At 40.5% G+C, this 25835-nt stretch overlaps 1 protein-coding gene across 7 annotated transcripts in view; it reads right to left on the bottom strand.

Moving 5' to 3' along the window:
* The window catches only part of gria1b (glutamate ionotropic receptor AMPA type subunit 1b), a 99361-nt gene that overhangs the window by 62182 nt on the left and 11344 nt on the right, over window positions 1-25835 (bottom strand). For all 7 annotated transcript variants that reach the window (XR_005053567.2, XR_016484098.1, XR_016484099.1 and 4 more), the window contains exon 3: window positions 158-397. Coding sequence is in view for 4 of the 7 variants with exons in the window: in XM_036989629.2 (XP_036845524.2) it covers window positions 158-397 (240 nt within the window). In the remaining 3 variants the exon portion in view is untranslated. The remainder of the gene's footprint in view (window positions 1-157; window positions 398-25835) is intronic.

The following is a 25835-nucleotide window of genomic DNA, read 5'->3' as shown; positions in this document are numbered from 1 at the left end:
TAACACTTGCAGAGATGCTTGAGCTTGACATCAGTCCAACTGTGCCCTACCAGTGTACTGTGAGAGTGTGACATCAAGCCTACTGTATAGTTTAACCTGCTCAAGAGGTTCCACTTGTAAAAACATAAAAAAAACGTGAGGTAATGATGATCAGTACCTGAATGAGAGCTATACATGTAGACAAACTTGGTCCATTTGTAGTGATGAATCAGGGCAATGAGGGGCTCCTGAAGCTCCGGTCTCAGCTGGATCACAAACTGGTTGTTGGTTTCAATTGGGAAACTGGGTGTCACAAAGCAGACGTGGAGAGCCCCGCAGAACGACATGAGCATGTTCATGGTCTTCCTGTCATACAATCCAATGATGGCATAGACTCCTTTGGAAAACTGTGAACAAACTGTGGAGAGGAAAAATAAGAGGAAAGATGTTAGGTTTATGAGAGTTCCTGTTTACACCGGTATCAAACCTTGGGTTGCAAGGGCCTATTGCAACTTTCTGCCCTGTTTCTGTAAAGTACGTCAGACCGGTCTGGAGAGGGCGGGAGAACATGAAAAGATGAGAGCTCCGAGGGGGTCACAGTTCAACAACAGGGGGAAGACAATTGTTGATAATGTGCAGGGTGTAAACAAATTTAATTTTAAAACACATTTTTATAATAAAACATGCAAACTGGATCAATAAATTAATAGATAAATAATTCAATAGGTACATAATTGGAAATCACACCAAGGGATGAAGAGGTTAAGTGGTACAAAGATAAGTGCTATGTTAAAGTGCTTGATATAATACAATAAAATATGAAAAAGACAAAACCAGATTGAGCAAATAAATACATTGTTTTTTATTGAACTTCCTCTTCCTGTCGGAAGAGAGCTGTCTCTCCAGCTCTCTTAATTAGGCCCACACTAACTCCCACTGTCGATGCATTATCATCCTCTTTACCATTCATTCCAAGTGGAGCCAAGGTCTTAAATTTGGCTATCCACCTGGATTAGGGTTAGGGTAGGGTAGGGTTAGGGTAAGGTTAGGTTAGGGTAAGGTTAGGGTTAGGGTAGGGTTAGGGTAAGGTTAGGGTAGGGTAGGGTTAGGGTTAGGTTAGGGTAAGGTTAGGGTAGAATTAGAGTTAGGGTAGGGTTAGGGTAAGGTTAGGGGAGGGTGAGGTTAGGGTAAGGTTAGGGTAGGGTTAGGGTAGGGTTAGGGTAGAATTAGAGTTAGGGTAGGGTTAGGGTAAGGTTAGGGTATAGTTAGGGTAGGGTTTTATTTATTTATTTATTTTTATTTTACCTTTATTTAACCAGGCAAGTCAGTTAAGAACAAATTCTTATTTTCAATGACGGCCTGGGAACAGTGGGTTAACTGCCTGTTCAGGGGCAGAACGACAGATTTGTACCTTGTCAGCTCGGGGGTTTGAACTCGCAACCTTCCGGTCACTAGTCCAACGCTCTAACCACTAGGCTACCCTGCCGCCCCAAAGGGTAGGGTTTGAGTTAGGGTAGGGTTAGGGTAAGGTTAGGGTAGAGTTAGGGTAGGGTTTGAGTTAGGGTAGGGTTAGGGTAGCGTTAGGGTGGGAGTGGGTTAGGGTTAGGGTAGGGTTAGAGTTAGGGTAGGGTTAGTGTCACATCAGGGTTAGGGTTAGGGTAGGGTTAGAGTTAGGGTAGGGTAGAGGTAGGGTTAGAGTAAGAGTTAGGGTAGGCTTAGGGTAGGGGTAGGGTTAGGGTTAGGATACATTTAGGGTAGGGTTAAGCTTAGGGTAGGGGTAGGGTAGGGTTGGTTTAGGGTAGGGTAGGATTCGTATAAGGTTAGGGTAGAGTTAAGGGTAGGGTTAAGCTTGGGGTAGGGTTAGGGTAGGGTTAAGCTTAGGGTAGGGGTAGGGTTGGTTTAGGGTAGGGTAGGATTAGGGTAAGGTTAGGGTAGTGTTAGGGTAGGGTTAAGGTAGAGTTAGGGTAGGGTTAATCTTAGGGTAGGGTAGGGTAGGGTTAAGCTTAGGGTAGGGGTAGGGTAGGATTGGTTTAGGGTAGGGTTAGGGTGTGGTTAGGGTAGGGTTAGGGTTAGGGTAGGGTTAGGCTAGTGGTAGGGTTAGGGTAGGGTTGGTTTAGGGTAGGGTTAGGGTAAGGTTAGGTTAGAGTTAGGGTTAGGGTAGGGATAGGGTTGGGTTAGGGTAGGGTTAGGGTAGAGTTAGGGTAAGGTTAGTGTGTGGTTAGGGTAGGGTTGGGTTAGGTTAGGACTGGGTTAGGGTAGGATTAGGGTAGTGTTAGGGTAGGATAGGGTCATGTTAGTGTTCGGGTGGGGTTAGGGTTAGGGTAGTGTTAGGGTAGGATAGGGTTATGTTAGTGTTCGGGTGGGGTTAGGTTAGGGTTAGGTTAGGGTTAGGGTAGGATAGGGTTAGGGTTAGGGTAGGGTAGGGTTAGGGTAGGGTTAGGTTAGGGTTAGGGTAGGGTTATGGTAGTGTTCGGGTGGGGTTAGGGTTAGGGTAGGGTTAGGGTAGTGTTAGGTTAGGGTTAGGGTAGGGTAGGGTTATGTTAGTGTTCGGGTGGGGTTAGGTTAGGGTTAGGGTAGGGTTAGGGTAGTGTTAGTTAGGGTTAGGGTAGGGTAGGGTAGGGTTAGGGTTAGGGTAGGGTTAGGTTAGGGTAGGGTTATGGTAGTGTTCGGGTGGGGTTAGGGTAGGGTTAGGGTTAGGGTAGGGTTAGGTTAGGGTTAGGGTAGGGTTATGGTAGTGATCGGGTGGGGTTAGGGTTAGGGTAGGGTTAGGGTAGTGTTAGGTTAGGGTTAGGGTAGGGTAGGGTAGGGTAAGGGTTAGGGTAGTGTTCGGGTGGGGTTAGGGTAGGGTTAGGGTAGTGTTAGGTTAGGGTTAGGGTAGGGTAGGGTTAGGTTAGGGTTATGGTAGTGTTCGGGTGGGGTTAGGGTTAGGGTAGGGTTAGGTTAGGGTTATGGTAGTGTTCGGGTGGGGTTAGGGTTAGGGTAGGGTTAGGGTTATGGTAGTGTTCGGGTGGGGTTAGGGTTAGGGTAGGGTTAGGTTAGGGTTATGGTAGTGTTCGGGTGGGGTTAGGGTTAGGGTAGGGTTAGGTTAGGGTTATGGTAGTGTTCGGGTGGGGTTAGGGTTAGGGTAGGGTTAGGTTAGGGTTATGGTAGTGTTCGGGTGGGGTTAGGGTTAGGGTAGGGTTAGGTTAGGGTTATGGTAGTGTTCGGGTGGGGTTAGGGTTAGGGTAGGGTTAGGTTAGGGTTATGGTAGTGTTCGGGTGGGGTTAGGGTAGGGTTAGGTTAGGGTTATGGTAGTGTTCGGGTGGGGTTAGGGTTAGGGTAGGGTTAGGTTAGGGTTATGGTAGTGTTCGGGTGGGGTTAGGGTTAGGGTAGGGTTAGGTTAGGGTTATGGTAGTGTTCGGGTAGGGTTAGGGTAGGGTTAGGTTAGGGTTATGGTAGTGTTCGGGTGGGGTTAGGGTTAGGGTAGGGTTAGGTTAGGGTTATGGTAGTGTTCGGGTGGGGTTAGGGTTAGGGTAGGGTTAGGTTAGGGTTATGGTAGTGTTCGGGTGGGGTTAGGGTTAGGGTAGGGTTAGGTTAGGGTTATGGTAGTGTTCGGGTGGGGTTAGGGTTAGGGTAGGGTTAGGTTAGGGTTATGGTAGTGTTCGGGTGGGGTTAGGGTTAGGGTAGGGTTAGGTTAGGGTTATGGTAGTGTTCGGGTGGGGTTAGGGTTAGGGTAGGGTTAGGTTAGGGTTATGGTAGTGTTCGGGTGGGGTTAGGGTTAGGGTAGGGTTAGGTGGAGAGGAAAAGGAAAGAGGAGGAGAGGTTGAACACGTGATTTGAATTGATTGCCATAATGGGACCCATGTCGTCATTAAAGTTATACTTTTGACTCATCTGCCCATAGAACATTCTTCCAAGTGTCTTGATGATCATTCAGGTACTTCCATGTGCTTTTTGACACACTTGAGTCAACTTTTTGGAGTGTAAGGGGGCAATTATTTTTTCACACAGGGGAATTTGGGTGTTATATAACTTAGTTAATTAAATAAATAAAATAAGTATATATTTTTTGTTATTTGTAAACGCAGGTTTCCTTGATCTAATACTAGTATTGGTTGAAGATCTGATTACATTCAGTATGAAAAATATGCGAAAATCAAGAAAATCAGAAAGGGGAAAATACTTTTTTTCACAGCACTGTATAAAACAGGTTATAAAAATAAATGCACTGCTATTTGTACGAGAACAATGAGAAGAGATGGGGGTAATTGTCACATCAGGAATGCAACGTAGTGCCACTGTTGGTGACAGCTATCTTTGCAACCATTCATTGATGCTCTTAATAAGGTGTTCTTTTTTTAAATTTTTATCTTGTTCAAGTCTCTATTTGTCTGTGTATATCTTTTCTTTCATTCCATAGTGCGGGCTCAATCATTTCTGCACTGTCACTCATTGTGGCTTCTCTCTGCAAGTGGTCTGCTTGTTATCCAATAGAAGTCTCTTGTAGCGATCTGAAAAGACAGGAGCTGCTGCCATACTATTGTATGATAAAGAACTGCAGCAAAGGTGTCGTATACACACTGTCTATATCTATATAGAACGCTTTGATGTATACCTGCTAGCGAGTCAGCTGACTTTATTCATCTAGACATTGCTGTTCAGCGAAGAAAGAAAACCAAAACAGTGATTCAAGTCCACAAGAGGAAGACTTGATCTGGAGAGCCAGTAAAAGTTTCTCTGTTGCAACTGTGTTCGCAGGGAGAACACTTTGTTATTGTTTGAACTTCAAAAATAAACCTAATTGGAATTTGAATTTAGTTTCTTTCTGATTATACAGATGTAGGATCTTAATTTGAGCCAGTTTGTTACAGCGGAAATTCTTTCCTGCAGCAACAGGAAATGGGAATTATGTGGATTATAATTTATTGCTATTTTTTTGCAGGGATTTTTTAAGGGCGAAATCAAGTCTGAAATTTCAAAGTGGAAATTACAAACTTCAGACGCCTTTTTAAACCGCAAACCACATTTTTCTGGTGATCAAATTAAGATTCCACATCTGTATTTTGTGAAGATTTTATTAGTCTTTACTGTGTATGCTATGTTGTTCCTATCTAAATCTCAACCACATTTATCCTTGTAACAGCCAGGTCCATTTTTCCTCCAATGCAAAAGATACCAGAATACTATTTTATTATTGTTTTCAAGATACACATCTTTCTCGCTAGGAGATACAAAGGCAATAAAAGACTCGACAGTTCTTCTATATCCTTTTTCCATGTACCTTTAATCTCTTTATCATTACCCTCCAGTGTATTTAAGTAGAGTACTCTAGCTATAACAAATTCGTCCCACTGGGCACACCACGTAATTTCAATGTGGAGAATTGGGTAAAATTTGGTTTGATACGTTGATCAATGAGATTACAATCTATTTTCACCCACTCAAAAAGGACAGTCAAACGTTTGTTGAATTCCCAATCTGTTACCACAATGCTTCAACCATCTAAAAGTAGAACCAAATTCCAATGGAAAATCAATATCTGATTTTCAGTTTAGTTGTCAACTAAATGTGTTATCACTGCGTATTCAAACATTTAAAAAGCACAGCAAAGTTGAAATGGGAATACAATGTCAGATATTTTGTCAATTTAAACAACAATTTAAAGTGTTATGACTGTGCTTCATCTAATAGCAAAACTAAATAACCCTGGATTGCAATTTAGATGATTTAAATACAGTTGAAGTCGGAAGTTTACTTACACTTAGGTTGGAGTCATTTAAATCTGTTTTTCAAACACTCCACAAATTTCTTGTGAACAAACTATAGTTTTGGCAAGTCGGTTAGGACATCTACTTTGTGCATGACTGTCACGATGGTTATAAGGAGTTGGCCAAGATGCAGTGTGGTATGTTTCCATTTCACGCCAGCAGCATACCACCCTGCATACCACTGCTGGCTTGCTTCTAAAGCTAAGCAGGGTTGGTTCTGGTCAGTTCCTGGATGGGAGACCAGATGCTGCTGGAAGTGGTGTTGGAGGGCCAGTAGGAGGCACTCTTTCCTCTAGTCTAAAAAATTTTGGGGACACTGCCCTGTATAGGGTGATGTCTTTTGGATGGGATGTTAAACGGGTGTCCTGACTCTCTGAGGTCATTAAAGATCTCATGGCACTTATCGCAAGAGTAGGGGTGTTAACCCCGGTGTCCTGGCTAAATTCCCAATCTGGCCCTCAAACCATCACAGTCACCTAATAATCCCCAGTTTACAATTGGCTCATTCATCCCCCTCCTCTCCCCTGTAACTATTCCCCAGGTCGTTGCTGCAAATGAGAATGTGTTCTCAGTCAACTTACCTGGTAAAATAAATCCTTTATTATGGAATAGAAAACTTGAAAGAACAAAAGAACAAACCGAAACGTGAAGCCACTAGACAAGATCCCACAAAGCACAATGGGAAAATGGCTACCTAAATATGATCCCCAATCAGAGACAATGATAAACAGGTGCCTCTGATTGTGAACCATACCAGGCCACCAAAGAAATACAATTCCCCTAGATAACACACCCTAAATCACACCCCAACCCAACCAACATAGAGAATAAACAGCTCTCTATGGTCAGGGGGTGACAATGACACAAGTCATTTGTCCAACAATTATTTACAGACAGATTATTTCACTTATAAATCACTGTATCACAATTCCAGTGGGTCAGAAGTTTACATACACTAAGGTGTCTGTGCCTTTAGACAGCTTGGAAAATGCCAGAAAATGATGTCATGGCTTTAGAAGCTTCTGACATCATTTGAGTCAATTGGAGTAGTACCTTGTGGATGTATTTCAAGGCCTACCTTCAAACGCAGTGCCTCTGTGCTTGACATCATGGGAAAATGAAAATAAATCAGCCAAGACCTCAAAAAAAATTGTAGACCTCCACAAGTCTGGTTCATCCTTGGGAGCAATTTCCAAACGCCTGAAGATTCCACGTTCATCTGTACAAACAATAGTATGCAAGTATAAACACCATGGGACCACACAGCTGTCATACCGCTCAGGAAGGAGACGCGTTCTGTCTCCTAGAGATGAACGTACTTTGGTGCAAAAAGTGCAAATCAATCCCAGAACAACAGCAAAGGACCTTGTGAAGATGCTGGAGGATCCGGTACAAATGTATCTATATCCACAGTAAAAAGAGTTATCGACATAACCTGAAAGGCCGCTCAGCAAGGAAGAAGCCACTGCTCCAAAACCGCCATAAAAAAAAAGCCAGACTACGGTTTACAACTGCACATGGGGATAAAGATTTTACTTTTTGGAGAAATGTCCTCTGGTCTGACAGAACTGTTTGGCCGTAATGACCATCGTGATGTTTGGAGGAAAAAGGGGGAGGCTTGCAAGCCGAAGAACACCATCCCAACCGTGAAGCACGGGGGTGGTAGCATCATGTTGTGGGGGTGCTTTGCTGCAGGAGGGACTGGTGCACTTCACAAAATAGATGGCATCATGAGGTAGGACAATTATGTGGATATATTGAAGGAACATCTGAAGACATCAGTCAGGAAGTTAAAGCTTGGTCGCAAATGGGTCTTCCAAATGGACAATGACCCCAAGCATACTTCCAAAGTTGTGGCAAAATGGCTTAAGGACAACAAAGTCAAGGCATTGGAATGGCCATCACAAAGCCCTGACCTCAATCCTATAGAACATTTGTGGGCAGAACTGAAAAGGCGTGTGCAAGCAAGGAGGCCTACAATCCTGACTCAGTTACACCAGCTCTGTCAGGAGGAATGGGCCAAAATTCATCCAACTTATTGTGGAAAGCTTGTGGAAGGCTACTCGAAACGTTTGACCCAAGTTAAACAATTCAAAGGCAATGCTTCCAAATACTTATTAAATGTGTGTAAACTTCTGACCCACTGGGAATGTGATGAAAGAAATAAAAAATGAAATAAATCATTCTCTCTACTATTATTCTGACATTTCACATTCTTAAAATAAAGTGGTGATCCTAACTGACCTAATACAGGGCATTTTTACTAGGATTAAATGTCAGGAATTGTGAAAAACTGAGTTTAAATGTATTTGGCTGAGGTGTATGTTAACTTCCAACTTCAACTGTACTTGATGCATGTTGTCACGATCGTCGTATTGAGGAGACCAAAGCGCAGCGTGATGTGAATACATCTTTTTAATGAAAGACGAAAAAAAACACAAAGTACACTGAACAAACAAACAAAATAACAAGACGACCGTGACCGCTATCAACACTGAGTGCAAACATCCAACATCACATAGACAATAACCCAAACTGGGAAATGGCAACCTAAATAGGATCCCCAATCAGAGACAACGATAAACAGCTGCCTCTGATTGGGAACCAATCCAGGCTACCGTAGACCTACATATGTCTAGACTAGACACACACACACCTAGACATACAAAAAACCCTAGATGAGACAAAAACGCACATACCACCCTCGTCACACCCTGACCTAACCAAAATATATAAAGAAAACAAAGAACACTCAGGTCAGGGCGTGACACATGTGGTCATTGCAATTTGAGATCCTGCACAGACTATTTTAGCATTTGTGAAGATCTCCACAGACCTAGGACATTTGCATGCCATCTTGAACATGCACGCTTTCTATGATTTCATAAGAAGACATTTATTGTTACAGAATTCAAAATGTGTCCAGGGACGTGTTACTCATTTTAAAGTTGAATAAATACACTGAGTGTTCGAAACATTTTGACACCTTCCTAATATTACATCCCCCCCCCCCCCCCCATTTTTGCCCTCAGAACAGCATCAGTTCAAAGCCTTCCACAGGAATGCTCGTCCATGTTTACTCCAATGCTTCCCACAGTTGGGTCAGGTTGGCTGGATGTCCTTTGGATGGTGGACCATTCTTGATACAAACAGGAAACTGTCGAGTGTGAAAAATCCGGCAACATTGCAGTTCTCTATATAAATCGGTACGCCTGGCACCTACTACCGTACCCCGTTCAAAGGCAGTTAAATATTTTGTCTTGCCTATTCACCCTCTGAATAGCACACATACACAATCCATGTCTCAATCGTCTCAAGGCTTAAAAATCGTTCTTTAACCCCGTCTCCTCCCCTTCATCTACACTGATTGAAGTGGATTTAACAAGTGACATTGATAAGGGATCATAGCTTTCACCTGGTCAGTCTATGTCATGGAAAGAGCAGGTGTTCTTAATGTTTTGTATAATCAGAATATGTGTATTGTCTATTTTTAGTTTAATCCTGGACTGAATTTAAACAATAGATGTTGATTACTTCCCAAATGTCAAATATGCCTAAATAGCCCCGTTGATGATATATACTTGATAAAGTATGATTATAGTATGATTAATTTGCTCTGCTCAACTTTTGAGCTTAATGACTTTAACAAGAACAGTGAATCCGTTAAGTGGAGGTTTCTCAACACTCATTCTCATAATAGCACATTGGTAAATCAGTGACAAATATCAATGCTGGGCTTGTTTAAAAACCTGGATGGGAGACTAAAAGGATAGCTGTAGATGAATCAACTCTCCAGCAGGAGGTGCTGCTCAGCTTATTGTTATTTGGGGATTTTAGTGGATATTACTTTGATGATTTGATGTTGTTTTCAAAGGTACACATTTATACAGGGTTTGTCTATGTTGAAAATTGGTTAACATGATGACATAATGACGTGGTTGACATTTCACAAAACAACAGTTCTAATGTGATTTCCACGTGGTAGATTCCACATCAATACGTTGAGACATTTACATTGAAAACAATGTTGATTTAACCAGTTTGTGCCCGGTGGGCTATTCATGATAGCGGACCTTGGATTGTGCTCAACGGAGATTGTTTGCACCACAGCCTGCACTCAGCAGTGAGAAAAAACAGGTTTTTCTCCTGAGGGTTTTTTTGGGGGGAGATGCAGAATGCTCCGAAAGTGAATGATCCTCTCTGATTCTCTGGCTCCCCAGTGAAAACCAGCTGAGGGCAGCTGAGGCTCTCTCTCGTCTGGCAGCCTGCTCTCTAGCTGGTGAGATTTGCTTTGGCTACAGAGAGGATCACATAAAGACTGTCCGTCCAGTTGGGACAGTCTTACGCAACCTTATCTTTGCGGAAGCACGCCGTGTTGACAACAGTGATAATGCATATTGACTTTTAAGAGCATCGAGACAAGTCACTTTTCCAGGCAAGAACTGGAGCCAGACCTAATCACGAATCAGAGCCAGAGCTCAATACAATTCACTTCTTAAAAGACCTAAACTCAGGTTCTTTACGTAAATTGTAATAATGGTAATCCCCTCATGTTCTGCAGGCTTTGACACAAAAAAACGGATATGTTTCTGAGTTTACTGTGGTGAGATGTGGTGCTCTATCATTCTCACAACATATCAGCCAAAAACACTGTCATTAGAGCCAGATTACACCAGAATATAGCCAACCTATCATTAGAGCCAGATTACACCATTTTATAGCTACACTATCATTAGAGCCAGATTACACCAGACTATACCTACGTTATCATTAGTGCCAAATTACACCATTTTATAGCTACACTATCATTAGAGTCAGATTACACCAGACTATAGCTACACTATCATTATAGCCAGATTACATCAGACTGTAGCTACATTATCATTAGAGCCAGATTACACCAGAATATAGCCAACCTATCATTAGAGCCAGATTACACCATTTTATAGCTACCCTATCATTAGAGCCAGATTACACCAGACTATAGCTACCCTATCATTAGAGCCAGATTACACCAGACTATAGCTACCCTATCATTAGAGCCAGATTACACCAGACTATAGCTACCCCCGCCCCCTATTCTGCCTAGTAAGTGGTTGCTTCCTAGGTGCATCAAGGAGCAAAAATATGTTAGCAGGACGCTAGATACTCTAGTATAGACAGTATCGTCAGGAGAGAGTTTCGAGTGACAGACACAGCATTTGATTTGATTTTAGTGATGGACAGGATTTACAGGAGGTATGTAGCCTATTGATTCCTTGTTGATGAATAAATAAAACAAAAGTGTTTTATTGTTTCTCTGTAATACTAGCAACCAATTTGGCTTGGAGTTGGCTTCAGCTAGTCAGTTACATAAATTCCCAATCCCCCAATCTCATAACTAACTACCAAGCTATTTCAGGCTTTCAATCAAGTTAGAGTAGCTTGTCTCCAACTGTCTTAGCTGTCATGCCTGCTGGCAAGGTTGCTAGACTAGAAAACATGTAAGTCCTCCTTCAACAAGGTGATCAAATAAAGATACTACATCTGTAATTTCCCCGGGGTAAGAAGGATACAGACCAAGGTTATTATGGTAAACTAAAACTGAAATAAAACAAACCTGTTTGAAAAACTAAAACTATTCTGAGACTATTATATTTGACTCCAAAACTAACTAAAATAAAAAACATCATGAATTATGTTCAATTTTTGTTTTTTTTCCTAAACTTTGGGCAAAAATCTAATGGGGTTTTCAATTGAGTTTTGGGGGGATTTTCAAACTACTGAATCTGGTGTGTAAACCTAACCTGTGATCTGACCCATCACCTTATGTATTGCTGTCCCCCAGTTGCAAGAACTGAAATCCCCCCCCCAAAACACAAACACACTATACAGCACAATGTCTCCTAGCCTCCCAGGTATGCTTTACAGTATGTCCCTACCGCTATAAATGAAACTAAAAAATATAAAAACTCATTAGAAATATTTGTACACTACTATAACTAAATAAAAACTAGCATCTCGGGTCAATTAAAAAAAAAAAACATTTTTATTTTATTTTATATATTAAAACATATCTATTATAACCTTGATACAGACCTAATGTCAGTTAATGTGCTGCATTCCCCCTCTAGCTCACATCACTACAGAGGTCTGGAATATGGCCACCAGCCATACTATGTATAGCCAAAGACTTAAAGAGGTCATATACTGTAACAGTTTACGCTGAGCAGACTGAAGAAACAGGCAGGATATCTGAACAACCTAGCACGCCAGAGACCAGCTGTCCTCGTCATGTCCTCTCTGGCCTTGGTCCTGTTCCTGTCGGCAAATTCTATCAAGCTAATGAGATATCTGTCACATACAATCAACACAGAAACACCCTAAAACCAACCTATTCCACACACAGAGGGATAAATGCCCAAGTGTGACAGCACTTTATTTCTAAATAACCCAGAGCTGCTAATAGTTGCTACAGGGCCTGCAGCTGGTCCTAGCTTCAAACACGATGCCTCTCAACCTGTAGGTGCTATGTGATTCAGAACCTTTAGTGATTGTTCTAATAACAACAACAACAACAATAATAATAATAACAATAATAATAATAACAACAACAGTAAAAATAACAATAATAGTAACAATAACAATAACAACAACAACAACAATAACAACAACAATAATAACAACAATACTACTACTACTACTACTACTAATAATAATAATAATAATAATAACAATAATAACAACAACAACAACAAGAACAATAATAATAATAACAATAATAACAACAATAACAACAATACTACTACTACTACTGCTACTACTACTACTAATAATAATACAAATACTACTACTACTACTACTAATAATAATAATAATACAATTACTACTACTACTACTACTAATAAGAATAATACAAATACTACTACTACTAATAATAATAATAATAATAAACAATAATAACAACAACAAGAACAATAATAACAATAATAATAATAACAATAATACAACAACTACTACTACTAATAATAAACATACTACTACTACTACTAATAATAATAATAATAATAATAATAATAATAATACACATACTACTACTACTACTACTAATAATAATAATAATAATACAAAAACTACTACTACTACTACTACTACTACTACTACTACTACTACTACTAATAATAATAATACAAATACTAATACTACTACTACTAATAATAATAATAATAATACAAAAACTACTACTACTACTACTACTAATAATAATAATACAAATACTACTACTACTACTACTACTACTACTAATAATAATACACATACTACTACTACTACTACTACTAATAATAATAATAATAATAATAATAATAATAATAATAATAATAATAATAATACACATACTACTACTACTACTACTACTAATAATAATAATAATAATACACATACTACTACTACTACTACTACTAATAATAATAATAATAATACAAAAACTACTACTACTACTACTACTACTACTAATAATAATAATAATACAAAAACTACTACTACTACTACTAATAATAATAATAATACAAATACTACTACTACTACTAATAATAATAATACAAATACTACTACTACTACTAATAATAATAATAATACAAATACTACTACTACTACTACTAATAATAATAATAATAATACAAAAACTACTACTACTACTACTACTACTACTACTAATAATACAAATACTACTACTACTACTACTACTACTAATAATAATAATAATACAAATACTACTACTACTACTACTACTAATAATAATAATAATAATAATAATAATAATAATAATACAAAAACTACTACTACTACTACTACTAATAATAATAATACAAATACTACTACTACTACTACTAATAATAATAATAATAATAATAATAATAATACAAAAACTACTACTACTACTACTACTAATAATAATAATAATAATACAAAAACTACTACTACTACTACTACTACTACTAATAATAATAATAATAATAATACAAAAACTACTACTACTACTACTAATAATAATAATAATAATACAAAAACTACTACTACTACTACTAATAATAATAATAATAATACAAATACTACTACTACTACTACTAATAATAATAATAATACAAATACTACTACTACTACTACTACTACTAATAATAATAATACAAATACTACTACTACTAATAATAATAATACAAATACTACTACTACTACTACTACTACTAATAATAATAATAATACAAAAACTACTACTACTACTACTAATAATAATACAAATACTACTACTACTAATAATAATAATAATAATAATACAAAAACTACTACTACTAATAATAATAATAATAATAATAATAATACAAATACTACTAATAATAATACAACAACTACTACTACTACTACTACTACTACTAATAATAATAATACAAATACTACTACTACTACTACTACTAATAATAATAATAATAATAATACAAAAACTACTACTACTACTACTACTACTACTACTACTACTACTACTACTACTACTACTACTACTACTACTACTACTAATACTACTACTACTACTAATAATAATAATAATAATACATTGTATATAGCAGATGCCATTCAGGACACTCAAGGACACCTTTCATTAAAAGGCAGTGCGTGGAGAAAGACAGTCAGGAATGACTGTTAGTTATAAAGCCCCTGGGAAGGAGGGAAGGGGAGATGGAGAGAGGCTTCCTGTTCTCCATGTGTATAATATAAACCCTGCTATCATCACGCTGGCTCTTGTGGGTCTGTGGTTGAGTGACATGACTGGGACATCTGGCCTGGCTGTATGTCACCATTGTGAAGGAGGTGACATGAGTTGGGAGGATGACCACAAGCACAATCTCTGACCGATGAAACACACTGGACAACCTGGCACAAGCATGACGTGCTACTAGTCTGGGTCAGTGAATAGAGGCCAGACTGAATTTATTTGTGCATGTCTCGTACTGCTGGAATGCATAGTCCTACACATGTATTGAAAACAAACACTGTTTCTCCCCCCCAAAAAAATACAAGGCTCCTAAAAACAGATGTTACCATATGCTCAAACTGAGAGAGACTGACTGTATACCGGAAAAGTTGGAATTGCACTTGTGAAGGATTAGACCAGATGTCCTCTTCATGTGAATCATACACACACACACACACACACACACACTCATAATTTGACAGCATGCTCACTTTGTTTTATCCAGACATATTGTGCATGAATTCCCTTGGACCTCATGAGTTACCAAAATCAATTGCTTTTATAGGCATAAACAATGAGGCGCCTTTGTTTAGAATCAATGTAAAGATGTTGCTGCTGTTGCACCAGACAAGTCACTCATTCGTCAATCCTCTAGCCACACCTTTTAGGCAGGAGGCAATGATTGTGTTTTTTTATTTCACCTTTATTTAATAACCAGGTAGGCCAGTTGAGAACAAGTTCTCATTTACAACTGCGACCTGGCCAAGATAAAGCAAAGCAGTTTGACAAAAAACAAACAACACGGAGTTACACATAAACAAACGTACAGTCAATAACACAAAATAAAATAAATGTAAGTACGGCGTGTGCAAATGTAGAAGAGTAGGGAGGTAAGGCAATAAATAAGCCCTAGACGCGAAAATAAATACAATTTAGCATACTACTGGAGTGATGGATGTGCAGATGATGATGTGCAAGTAGAGATGCTGGGGTGCAAAAGAGCAAGAGGATTAATAACAATATGGGGATGAGGTAGTTGAGTGTGCTATATCCAGACTGACTGTGTACAGGTACAGTGATCGGTAAGCTGCTCTGACAGCTGATGCTTAAAGTTAGAGAGGCTCCAGACTCCAGCTTCAGACATTTTTACAATTTGTTCCAGTCATTGGCAGCAGAGAACCGGAAGGAAAGGCGGCCAAAGGAAGTGTTGGCTTTGGGGATGACCAGTGAAATATACCTGCTGGAGCGCCGGAGCGCGTGCTGCACGAATGTATGGCACACAATAGAGAGACAGTAGTCTGAGACTGACAAGAATACAAATCACCCAAACTATAAGAGCAGGGTTAAGGCCACACAATATCTATACCTGGAGTGCAGCACATGTGCACTGTAGAGGGCAACAACATGTAGCCTTCAATGCCTTTACCCTTGAGGGACAGGCCGTGCCATGCCTAGAGCCCAGTGCTCTCCCCAGATGGACAACACCACAGGCTCCCGCTGGACAACACCACAGGCCCCCGCTGGACAACACCACAGGCCCCCGCTGGACAACACCACAGGCTCCCGCTGGACAATACCACAGGCTCCCCCTGGACAACACCACAGGCCCCCGCTGGACAACACCACAGGCTCCCCCTGGACAACACCACAGGCTCCCCCTGGACAACACCACAGGCTCCCCCTGGACAACACCACAGGCTCCCCCTGGACAACACCACAGGCCCCCGCTGGACAACACCACAGGCTCCCTCTGGACAACACCACAGGCCCCCGCTGGACAACACCACAGGCTCCCCCTGGACAACACCACAGGCTCCCCCTGGACAACACCACAGGCTCCCCCTGGACAACACCACAGGCTCCCCCTGGACAACACCACAGGCCCCCGCTGGACAACACCACAGGCTCCCGTTGAACAACACCACAGGCTCCCGCTGGACAACACCACAGACTCCCCCTGGACAAAACCACAGGCCCCCGCTGGACAACACCACAGGCTCCCGTTGAACAACACCACAGGCTCCCTGCTGGACAACACCACAGGCTCTGGCTCCTGATCAAGAATGCTGCTCCCACAGAATCACATTCTTGTCATTTTCTACCAACTGAAAACTCACTTGGAACACAGTGGTTGAATTAACATTGTTTCAACGTGATTTGTGAAACGTATTGTGATGTGGAATCAACGAGGAAAACAAAAGTTATCAACCAGTACTGTTTTCATCTAATTTCAACCTGCATTTTAAACATTGAAATTAGGGTAAATCTTCAACTTAAATAGATTGATTTAACCTGACTAATGGATTGTTACATCAATCTAATGTCAACATAATCATCAGAACTATGTATAAGTTGATAATGCATTGAACATTTCACATAGAAACGTCAAAAATCTTTTTAATCCTATATTCAATATACAGTATTCTGTGTGATTGAAATTATGTTGAATTTCATATTTGATTAAACATATGTTATTTACCTTGTTTCAATGTTGATATTAAAATGGTATGTTTGAATCAACGTCATTGTTCCAACGTCATGCCATGAACCTAATTAAAGAGGTATATTGAAATAAAATCTGAAGCCACAGTCCAATGATTCCTTCCTGAACACTGACTCCTACTGGTATAAAGAGGGGTAATGCCCCTACTGGTATAAAGAGGGGTATTCCCCTACTGGTATAAAGAGGGGTAATGCCCCTACTGGTATAAAGAGGGGTGATGCCCCTACTGGTATAAAGAGGGGTAATTCCCCTACTGGTATAAAGAGGGGTAATTCCCCTACTGGTATAAAGAGGGGTAATTCCCCTACTGGTATAAAGAGGGGTAATTCCCCTACTGGTATAAAGAGGGGTATTCCCCTACTGGTATAAAGAGGGGTAATTCTCCTACTGGTATAAAGAGGGGTAATGCCATTACTAGTATAAAGAGGGGTAATGCCCCTACTGGTATAAAGAGGGGTAATTCCCCTAACGGTATAAAGAGGGGTAATGCCCCTACTGGTATAAAGAGGGGTATTCCCCTACTGGTATAAAGAGGGGTAATGCCCCTGCTGGTATAAAGAGGGGTAATGCCCCTACTGGTATAAAGAGGGGTAATTCCCCTACTGGTATAAAGAGGGGTAATTCCCCTACTGGTATAAAGAGGGGTAATTCCCCTACTGGTATAAAGAGGGGTAATTCCCCTACTGGTATAAAGAGGGGTAATTCCCCTACTGGTATAAAGAGGGGTATTCCCCTACTGGTATAAAGAGGGGTAATTCCCCTACTGGTATAAAGAGGGGTAATTCCCCTACTGGTATAAAGAGGGGTAATTCCCCTACTGGTATAAAGAGGGGTAATTCCCCTACTGGTATAAAGAGGGGTAATTCCCCTACTGGTATAAAGAGGGGTAATGCCCCTACTGGTATAAAGAGGGGTAATGAGAATACCTCTATCATCCAGATACCTACAGTAGCTCTACATACACTGCTTAGCTTTGGAAACAAGGGAAAGGGGGAAACCTAGTCATGTGTACAACTGAAATGTGTCTTCTGCACTACATTTTTTATTTTTTATTTTATTGAACCTTTATTTAACTAGGCAAATCAGTTAAGATCAAATTCTTATTTACAGTGATGGGGGCCTTGGATTAAAAAAACTAAATACAATAAATACAATAGAAATATTGGACAAAACACATCACAACAAGAGAGACAACACTACATAAAGAAACACTTAAGATAACAACACAGCATGGTAGCAACACAACATAACAACACAGCATGGTAGCAACACAACATAACAACAACATGGTAGCAACACAACACAATAAGAGTGTCCATGATTGAGTCTTTGAATGAAGAGATTGAGATAAAACTGTCCAGTTTGAGTGTTTGTTGCAGGTCGTTCCAGTCGCTAGCTGCAGTGAACTGAAAAGAGGAGCGACCCAGGGATGTGTGCGCTTTGGGGACCTTTAACAGAACGTGACTGGCAGAACCCAACCCCTCTGAATCAGAGGTGCGGGGGGCTGCCTTAATCGACATCCGCGTCTTCGGCGCCCGGGGAACAGTCAGCTGTGTTCAACAACTTTAAACACTGATCAGCTTCCAAACTCCTTTGCGAGGACTACCTTAATAATATTGAAAAAGTTCAAAGTAACGCCTAACTTTTCTTACACAACCTGTATGTGAAAGTACATTCGGGGTGAGGTTGGGTTTAGGTAAGCTACATTGACATCTGATTTTCCCAGATGACACCATCGTTTCAACGTGAAACTAGGTATACTATCATTGGTCCAGTGTGTGCCCAGTGGGAATGTGTTGCCACAACCTTTTGAGGCTGGCTATCATCTGGATACCTGCTAATCTCATTGATATGGTCATCTAAAGCATTACAGGCCTATAAATAGAATTCCTTTGTGTGATTACAACCACAGGAGAACACTTGTACTGCTTCTGCTAAACACTGGCAATCCCCTTCCTACGTAAATTGATTTTTGACAACTGAACTCCCCTTTCACTCTACACCAGAGTTAATTCCACATATTCACTACTCTTAACTGAAGAAAATAATCTGTTTAGTTATGATACAATGAATAATAGATTAAATGGGTTTGTTGAGGCAAGGCCCCGCTAAACGATTCACATAAAAGGCACAAGCTCCCATAGAGACAGAAACATCACTTATATGCAACCATCTCCAGCTACAGTATATCAGGGCAATCACACAGGCTTAGTTCTGTTTTTCACACACACAAATACACATTGCCCTTTAACATGATCGTGTGTCTGTGTTTTTTAACCCCTGCCATGAGGGAAAACAGGTGTGTACTGTAAACATGCTGTTCAATACGTCCACCACACAGACACGCCGTAGGCTACACGGTCAGTTTCTCCTATAGCCGAAAGACTCGGCTTCAACTCAGTGATGGCACTACACCATGTATATCTAATTGGGGATAATCCAACTGGAATGGTTTCTTGCCAAGGTGGAGGCACTCAGTTAGCCGCTCCACTGTCACTCATCAAAGTCAACTTATCTCACAAGAAGCAAACGAATCACAACAAGCTCAATCTGTTTTGGTGGATTGCCCAACATTGTGTGACATGATGTATATTTTTTATGCGAACACAAAACAAATGACTGGAAAGTACCCTGACAATTATTCCCATTCTTCACTCAACCTATCTGTAAATTGCTGATAAGGAGAATACTGGCGCTAACATAGAAAGTTGGAATCTAAATAAAACATGCCTCACTACCAACAGCACATTGGAAATGTATGAGTTTTCTGCCTTAATTTTTAATTATCCTCAATGGTAGATTATGGTCATGTTTATTTTTTCACTGGATGGCATTGTGACTAATACCGCAATTTGCATAAAGAATCCATCTGTCTGTTTAGCAGTTCATCCAGTGATAGAACACCTACAGTGACATGTCTGTTTAGCAGTTCATCCAGTGATTAAACACCAACAGTGACATGTCTGTATAGCAGTTTATCCAGTGATACAACACCTACAGTGACATGTCTGTTTAGCAGTTCATCCAGTGCAGTGAAAAACCACCAACAGTGACATGTCTGTATAGCCGAACAGCCAGTGCAGTGATAGAACACCTACAGTGACGTGTCTGTTTAGCAGTTCATCCAGTGATAAAACATCAACAGTGACATGTCTGTTTAGCAGTTTATCCAGTGCAGCAATAAAACACCTAGAGTGGCATGTCTGTTTAGCAGTTCATCCAGTGATAGAACACCAACAGTGACATGTCTGTTTAGCAGTTCATCCAGTGATAGAACACCTACAGTGACATGTCTGTTTAGCAGTTGATCCAGTGCAGTGATAAAACACCTAGAGTGACATGTCTGTTTAGCAGTTCGTCCAGTGCAGTGATAGAACACCAACAGTGACATGTCTGTTTAGCAGTTCATCCAGTGATACAAAACCAACAGTGACATGTCTGTTTAGCAGTTCATCCAGTGATTAAACACCTACAGTGACATGTCTGTTTAGCAGTTCATCCAGTGATTAAACACCTACAGTGACATGTCTGTTTAGCAGTTCATCCATCGTTAAAACACCAAGAGTGACATGTCTGTAAAGCAGAACATCCAGTGCAGTGAAAAAACACCTAGTGACATTTCTGTTTAGCAGTTCATCCAGCGATAGAACACCTAAAGTGACATGTCTGTTTAGCAGTTCATCCAGTGATAGAACACCTACAGTGACATGTCTGTTTAGCAGTTCATCCAGTGCAGTGATAGAACACCTACAGTGACATGTATGTTTAGCAGTTCATCCAGTGATAGAACACCAACAGTGACATGTCTGTTTAGCAGTTCATCCAGTGATACAACACCTACAGTGATATGTCTGTTTAGCAGTTCATCCAGTGATTAAACACCTACAGGGACATGTCTGTAATACAGTTCATCCAGTGCAGTGATATAACACCAACAGTGACATGTCTGTATAGCCGAACAGCCAGTGCAGTGATAGAACACCTACAGTGACGTGTCTGTTTAGCAATTCATCCAGTGATAAAACACCAACAGTGACATGTCTGTTTAGCAGTTTATCCAGTGCAGCAATAAAACACCTAGAGTAGCATGTCTGTTTAGCAGTTCATCCAGTGATAGAACACCAACAGTGACATGTCTGTTTAGCAGTTTGTCCAGTGCAGTGATAGAACACCAACAGTGACATGTCTGTTTAGCAGTTCATCCAGTGATAGAACACCTAAAGTGACATGTCTGTTTAGCAGTTCATCCAGCGATAGAACACCTAAAGTGACATGTCTGTTTAGCAGTTCATCCAGTGATAGAACACCTACAGTGACATGTCTATTTAGCAGTTCATCCAGTGCAGTGATAGAACACCTACAGTGACATGTATGTTTAGCAGTTCATCCAGTGATAGAACACCTAAAGTGACATGTCTGTTTAGCAGTTCATCCAGTGATAGAACACCAACAGTGACATGTCTGTTTAGCAGTTCATCCAGTGATACAACACCTACAGTGACATGTCTGTTTAGCAGTTCATCCAGTGCAGTGATAAAACACCTAGAGTGACATGTCTGTTTAGCAGTTCATCCATCGTTAAAACACCAAGAGTGACATGTCTGTAAAGCAGAACATCCAGTGCAGTGATAGAACACCTACAGTGACATGTCTGTAAAGCAGAACAACCAGTGCAGTGATAGAACACCTACAGTGACATGTCTGTTTAGCAGTTCATCCAGCGATAGAACACCTAAAGTGACATGTCTGTTTAGCAGTTCATCCAGTGATAGAACACCTACAGTGACATGTCTATTTAGCAGTTCATCCAGTGCAGTGATAGAACACCTACATTGACATGTATGTTTAGCAGTTCATCCAGTGATAGAACACCTAAAGTGACATGTCTGTTTAGCAGTTCATCCAGTGATAGAACACCAACAGTGACATGTCTGTTTAGCAGTTCATCCAGTGATACAACACCTACAGTGGCATGTATGTTTAGCAGTTCATCCAGTGCAGTGATAAAACACCTAGAGTGACATGTCTGTTTAGCAGTTCGTCCAGTGCAGTGATAGAACACCAACAGTGACATGTCTGTTTAGCAGTTCATCCAGTGATAGAACACCTACAGGGACATGTCTGTTTAGCAGTTCATCCAGTGATAGAACATCTACAGTGACATGTCTGTATAGCAGTTCATCCAGTGCAGTGATATAACACCAACAGTGACATGTCTGTATAGCAGAATATCCAGTGCAGTGAAAAAACACCAACAGTGACATGTCTGTATAGCCGAACAGCCAGTGCAGTGATAGAACACCTACAGTGACGTGTCTGTTTAGCAATTCATCCAGTGATAAAACACCAACAGTGACATATCTGTATAGCAGTTCATCCAGTGAGAGAACACCAACAGTGACATGTCTGTATAGCAGAACATCCAGTGCAGTGATAGAACACCTACAGTGACATGTCTGTTTAGCAGTTCATCCAGTGATATAACACCTACAGTGACATGTCTGTTTAGCAGTTCATCCAGCGCAGTGATAAAACACCTAGAGTGACATGTCTGTTTAGCAGTTCGTCCAGTGCAGTGATAGAACACCAACAGTGACATGTCTGTTTAGCAGTTCATCCATCGTTAAAACACCAAGAGTGACATGTCTGTTTAGCAGTTCGTCCAGTGCAGTGATAGAACACCAAAAGTGAAATGTCTGTAAAGCAGAACAACCAGTGCAGTGATAGAACACCTACAGTGACATGTCTGTTTAGCAGTTCATCCAGTGATATAACACCTACAGTGACATGTCTGTATAGCAGAACATACAGTGCAGTGATAGAACACCTACAGTGACATGTCTGTATAGCAAAACATCCAGTGCAGTGATAAAACACCAACAGTGACATGTCTGTATAGCAGAACATCCAGTGCAGTGATAGAACACCTACAGTGACATGTCTGTTTAGCAGTTCAACCAGTCATAAAACACCAACAGTGACATGTCTGTTTAGCAGTTCATCCAGTGATAGAACACCTACAGTGACATGTCTGTTTAGCAGTTCATCCAGTTCTAGAACACAAAGAGTGACATGTCTGTTTAGCAGAACATCCAGTGCAGTGATAAAACACCAACAGTGACATGTCTGTATAGCAGAACATCCAGTGCAGTGATAGAACACCTACAGTGACATGTCTGTTTAGCAGTTCATCCAGTGATATAACACCTACAGTGACATGTCTGTTTAGCAGTTCATCCAGTGATACAACACCTACAGTGACATGTCTGTTTAGCAGTTCATCCAGCGCAGTGATAAAACACCTAGAGTGACATGTCTGTTTAGCAGTTCGTCCAGTGCAGTGATAGAACATCAACAGTGACATGTCTGTTTAGCAGTTCATCCAGTGATACAACACCAACAGTGACATGTCTGTTTAGCAGTTCATCCAGTGATATAACACCTACAGTGACATGTCTGTAATACAGTTCATCCAGTGCAGTGATATAACACCAACAGTGACATGTCTGTATAGCAGAACATCCAGTGCAGTGAAAAAACACCAACAGTGACATGTCTGTTTAGCAGTTCATCCAGTGATAAAACACCAACAGTGACATGTCTGTATAGCAGAACATACAGTGCAGTGATAGAACACCTACAGTGACATATCTGTATAGCAGAACATCCAGTGCAGTGATAGAACACCTACAGTGACATGTCTGTTTAGCAGTTCAACCAGTCATAAAACACCAACAGTGACATGTCTGTTTAGCAGTTCATCCAGTGATAGAACACCTACAGTGACATGTCTGTTTAGCAGTTCATCCAGTTCTAGAACACAAAGAGTGACATGTCTGTTTAGCAGAACATCCAGTGCAGTGATAAAACACCAACAGTGACATGTCTGTATAGCAGAACATCCAGTGCAGTGATAGAACACCTACAGTGACATGTCTGTTTAGCAGTTCATCCAGTGATATAACACCTACAGTGACATGTCTGTTTAGCAGTTCATCCAGTGATACAACACCTACAGTGACATGTCTGTTTAGCAGTTCATCCAGCGCAGTGATAAAACACCTAGAGTGACATGTCTGTTTAGCAGTTCGTCCAGTGCAGTGATAGAACATCAACAGTGACATGTCTGTATAGCAGAACATCCAGTGCAGTGATAGAACACCTACAGTGACATGTCTGTATAGCAGTTCATCCAGTGATAAAACACCTACAGTGACATGTCTGTAATACAGTTCATCCAGTGCAGTGATATAACACCAACAGTGACATGTCTGTATAGCAGAACATCCAGTGCAGTGAAAAAACACCAACAGTGACATGTCTGTATAGCAGTTCATCCAGTGATAAAACACCAACAGTGACATGTCTGTTTAGCAGTTCATCCAGTGATAGAACACCTACAGTGACATGTCTGTTTAGCAGTTCATCCAATGCAGTGATAGAACACTGACAGTGACATATCTGTATAGCAGAACATCCAGTGCAGTGATAAAACACCAACAGTGACATGTCTGTATAGCAGAACATCCAGTGCAGTGATAGAACACCTACAGTGACATGTCTGTTTAGCAGTTCATCCAGTGATTAAACACCTACAGTGACATGTCTGTTTAGCAGTTCATCCAGTTATAGAACACCAAGAGTGACATGTCTGTTTAGCAGAACATCCAGTGCAGTGATAGAACACCTACAGTGACATGTCTGTTTAGCAGTTCATCCAGTGCAGTGATAAAACACCTAGAGTGACATGTCTGTTTAGCAGTTCGTCCAGTGCAGTGATAGAACACCAACAGTGACATGTCTGTTTAGCAGTTCATCCAGTGATATAACACCAACAGTGACATGTCTGTTTAGCAGTTCATCCAGTGATATAACACCAACAGTGACATGTCTGTTTAGCAGTTCATCCAGTGATTAAACACCTACAGTGACATGTATGTAAAGCAGAACATCCAGTGCAGTGATAAAACACCTAGTGACATGTCTGTTTAGCAGTTCGTCCAGTGCAGTGATAGAACACCAAAAGTGACATGTCTGTAAAGCAGAACAACCAGTGCAGTGATAGAACACCTACAGTGACATGTCTGTTTAGCAGTTAATCCATTGATAGAACACCTACAGTGACATGTCTGTTTAGCAGTTCATCCATTGATAGAACACCAACAGTGACATATCTGTTTAGCAGTTCATCCAGTGATAGAACACCTACAGTGACATGTCTGTTTAGCAGTTCGTCCAGTGCAGTGATAGAACACCAACAGTGACATGTCTGTTTAGGTGTTCTATCACTGGATGAACTGCTAAACATACATGTCACTTTAGGTGTTCTATCACTGGATGAACTGCTAAAGTGACATGTATGTTTAGCAGTTCATCCAGTGATTAAACACCTACAGTGACATGTCTGTTTAGCAGTTCATCCAGTGATAGAACACCTACAGGGACATGCCTGTATAGTAGTTCATCCAGTGATAGAACACCTACAGGGACATGTCTGTTTAGCAGTTCATACAGTGATAGAACACCTACTGTGACATGTCTGTTTAGCAGTTCATCCAGTGATACAACACCTACAGTGACATGTCTGTATAGCAGTTCATCCAGTGATAGAACACCTACAGTGAAATGTCTGTTTAGCAGTTCAACCAGTCATAAAACACTAACAGTGACATGTCTGTTTAGCAGTTCATACAGTGATAGAACACCTACTGTGACATGTCTGTTTAGCAGTTCATCCAGTGCAGTGATAGAACACCTACAGTGACATGTCTGTTTAGCAGTTCATCCAGTGATAGAACACCAACAGTGACATGTCTGTAAAGAAGAACAACCAGTGCAGTGATAGAACACCTACAGTGACATGTCTGTTTAGCAGTTCATC

The sequence above is a fragment of the Oncorhynchus mykiss genome, chromosome 10 (genome assembly GCF_057628025.1).
Source record: "Oncorhynchus mykiss isolate SJ-2025 chromosome 10, ASM5762802v1, whole genome shotgun sequence".
NCBI lineage: Eukaryota > Metazoa > Chordata > Actinopteri > Salmoniformes > Salmonidae > Oncorhynchus > Oncorhynchus mykiss.
This window is presented reverse-complemented; position numbering and strand designations above follow the sequence as displayed.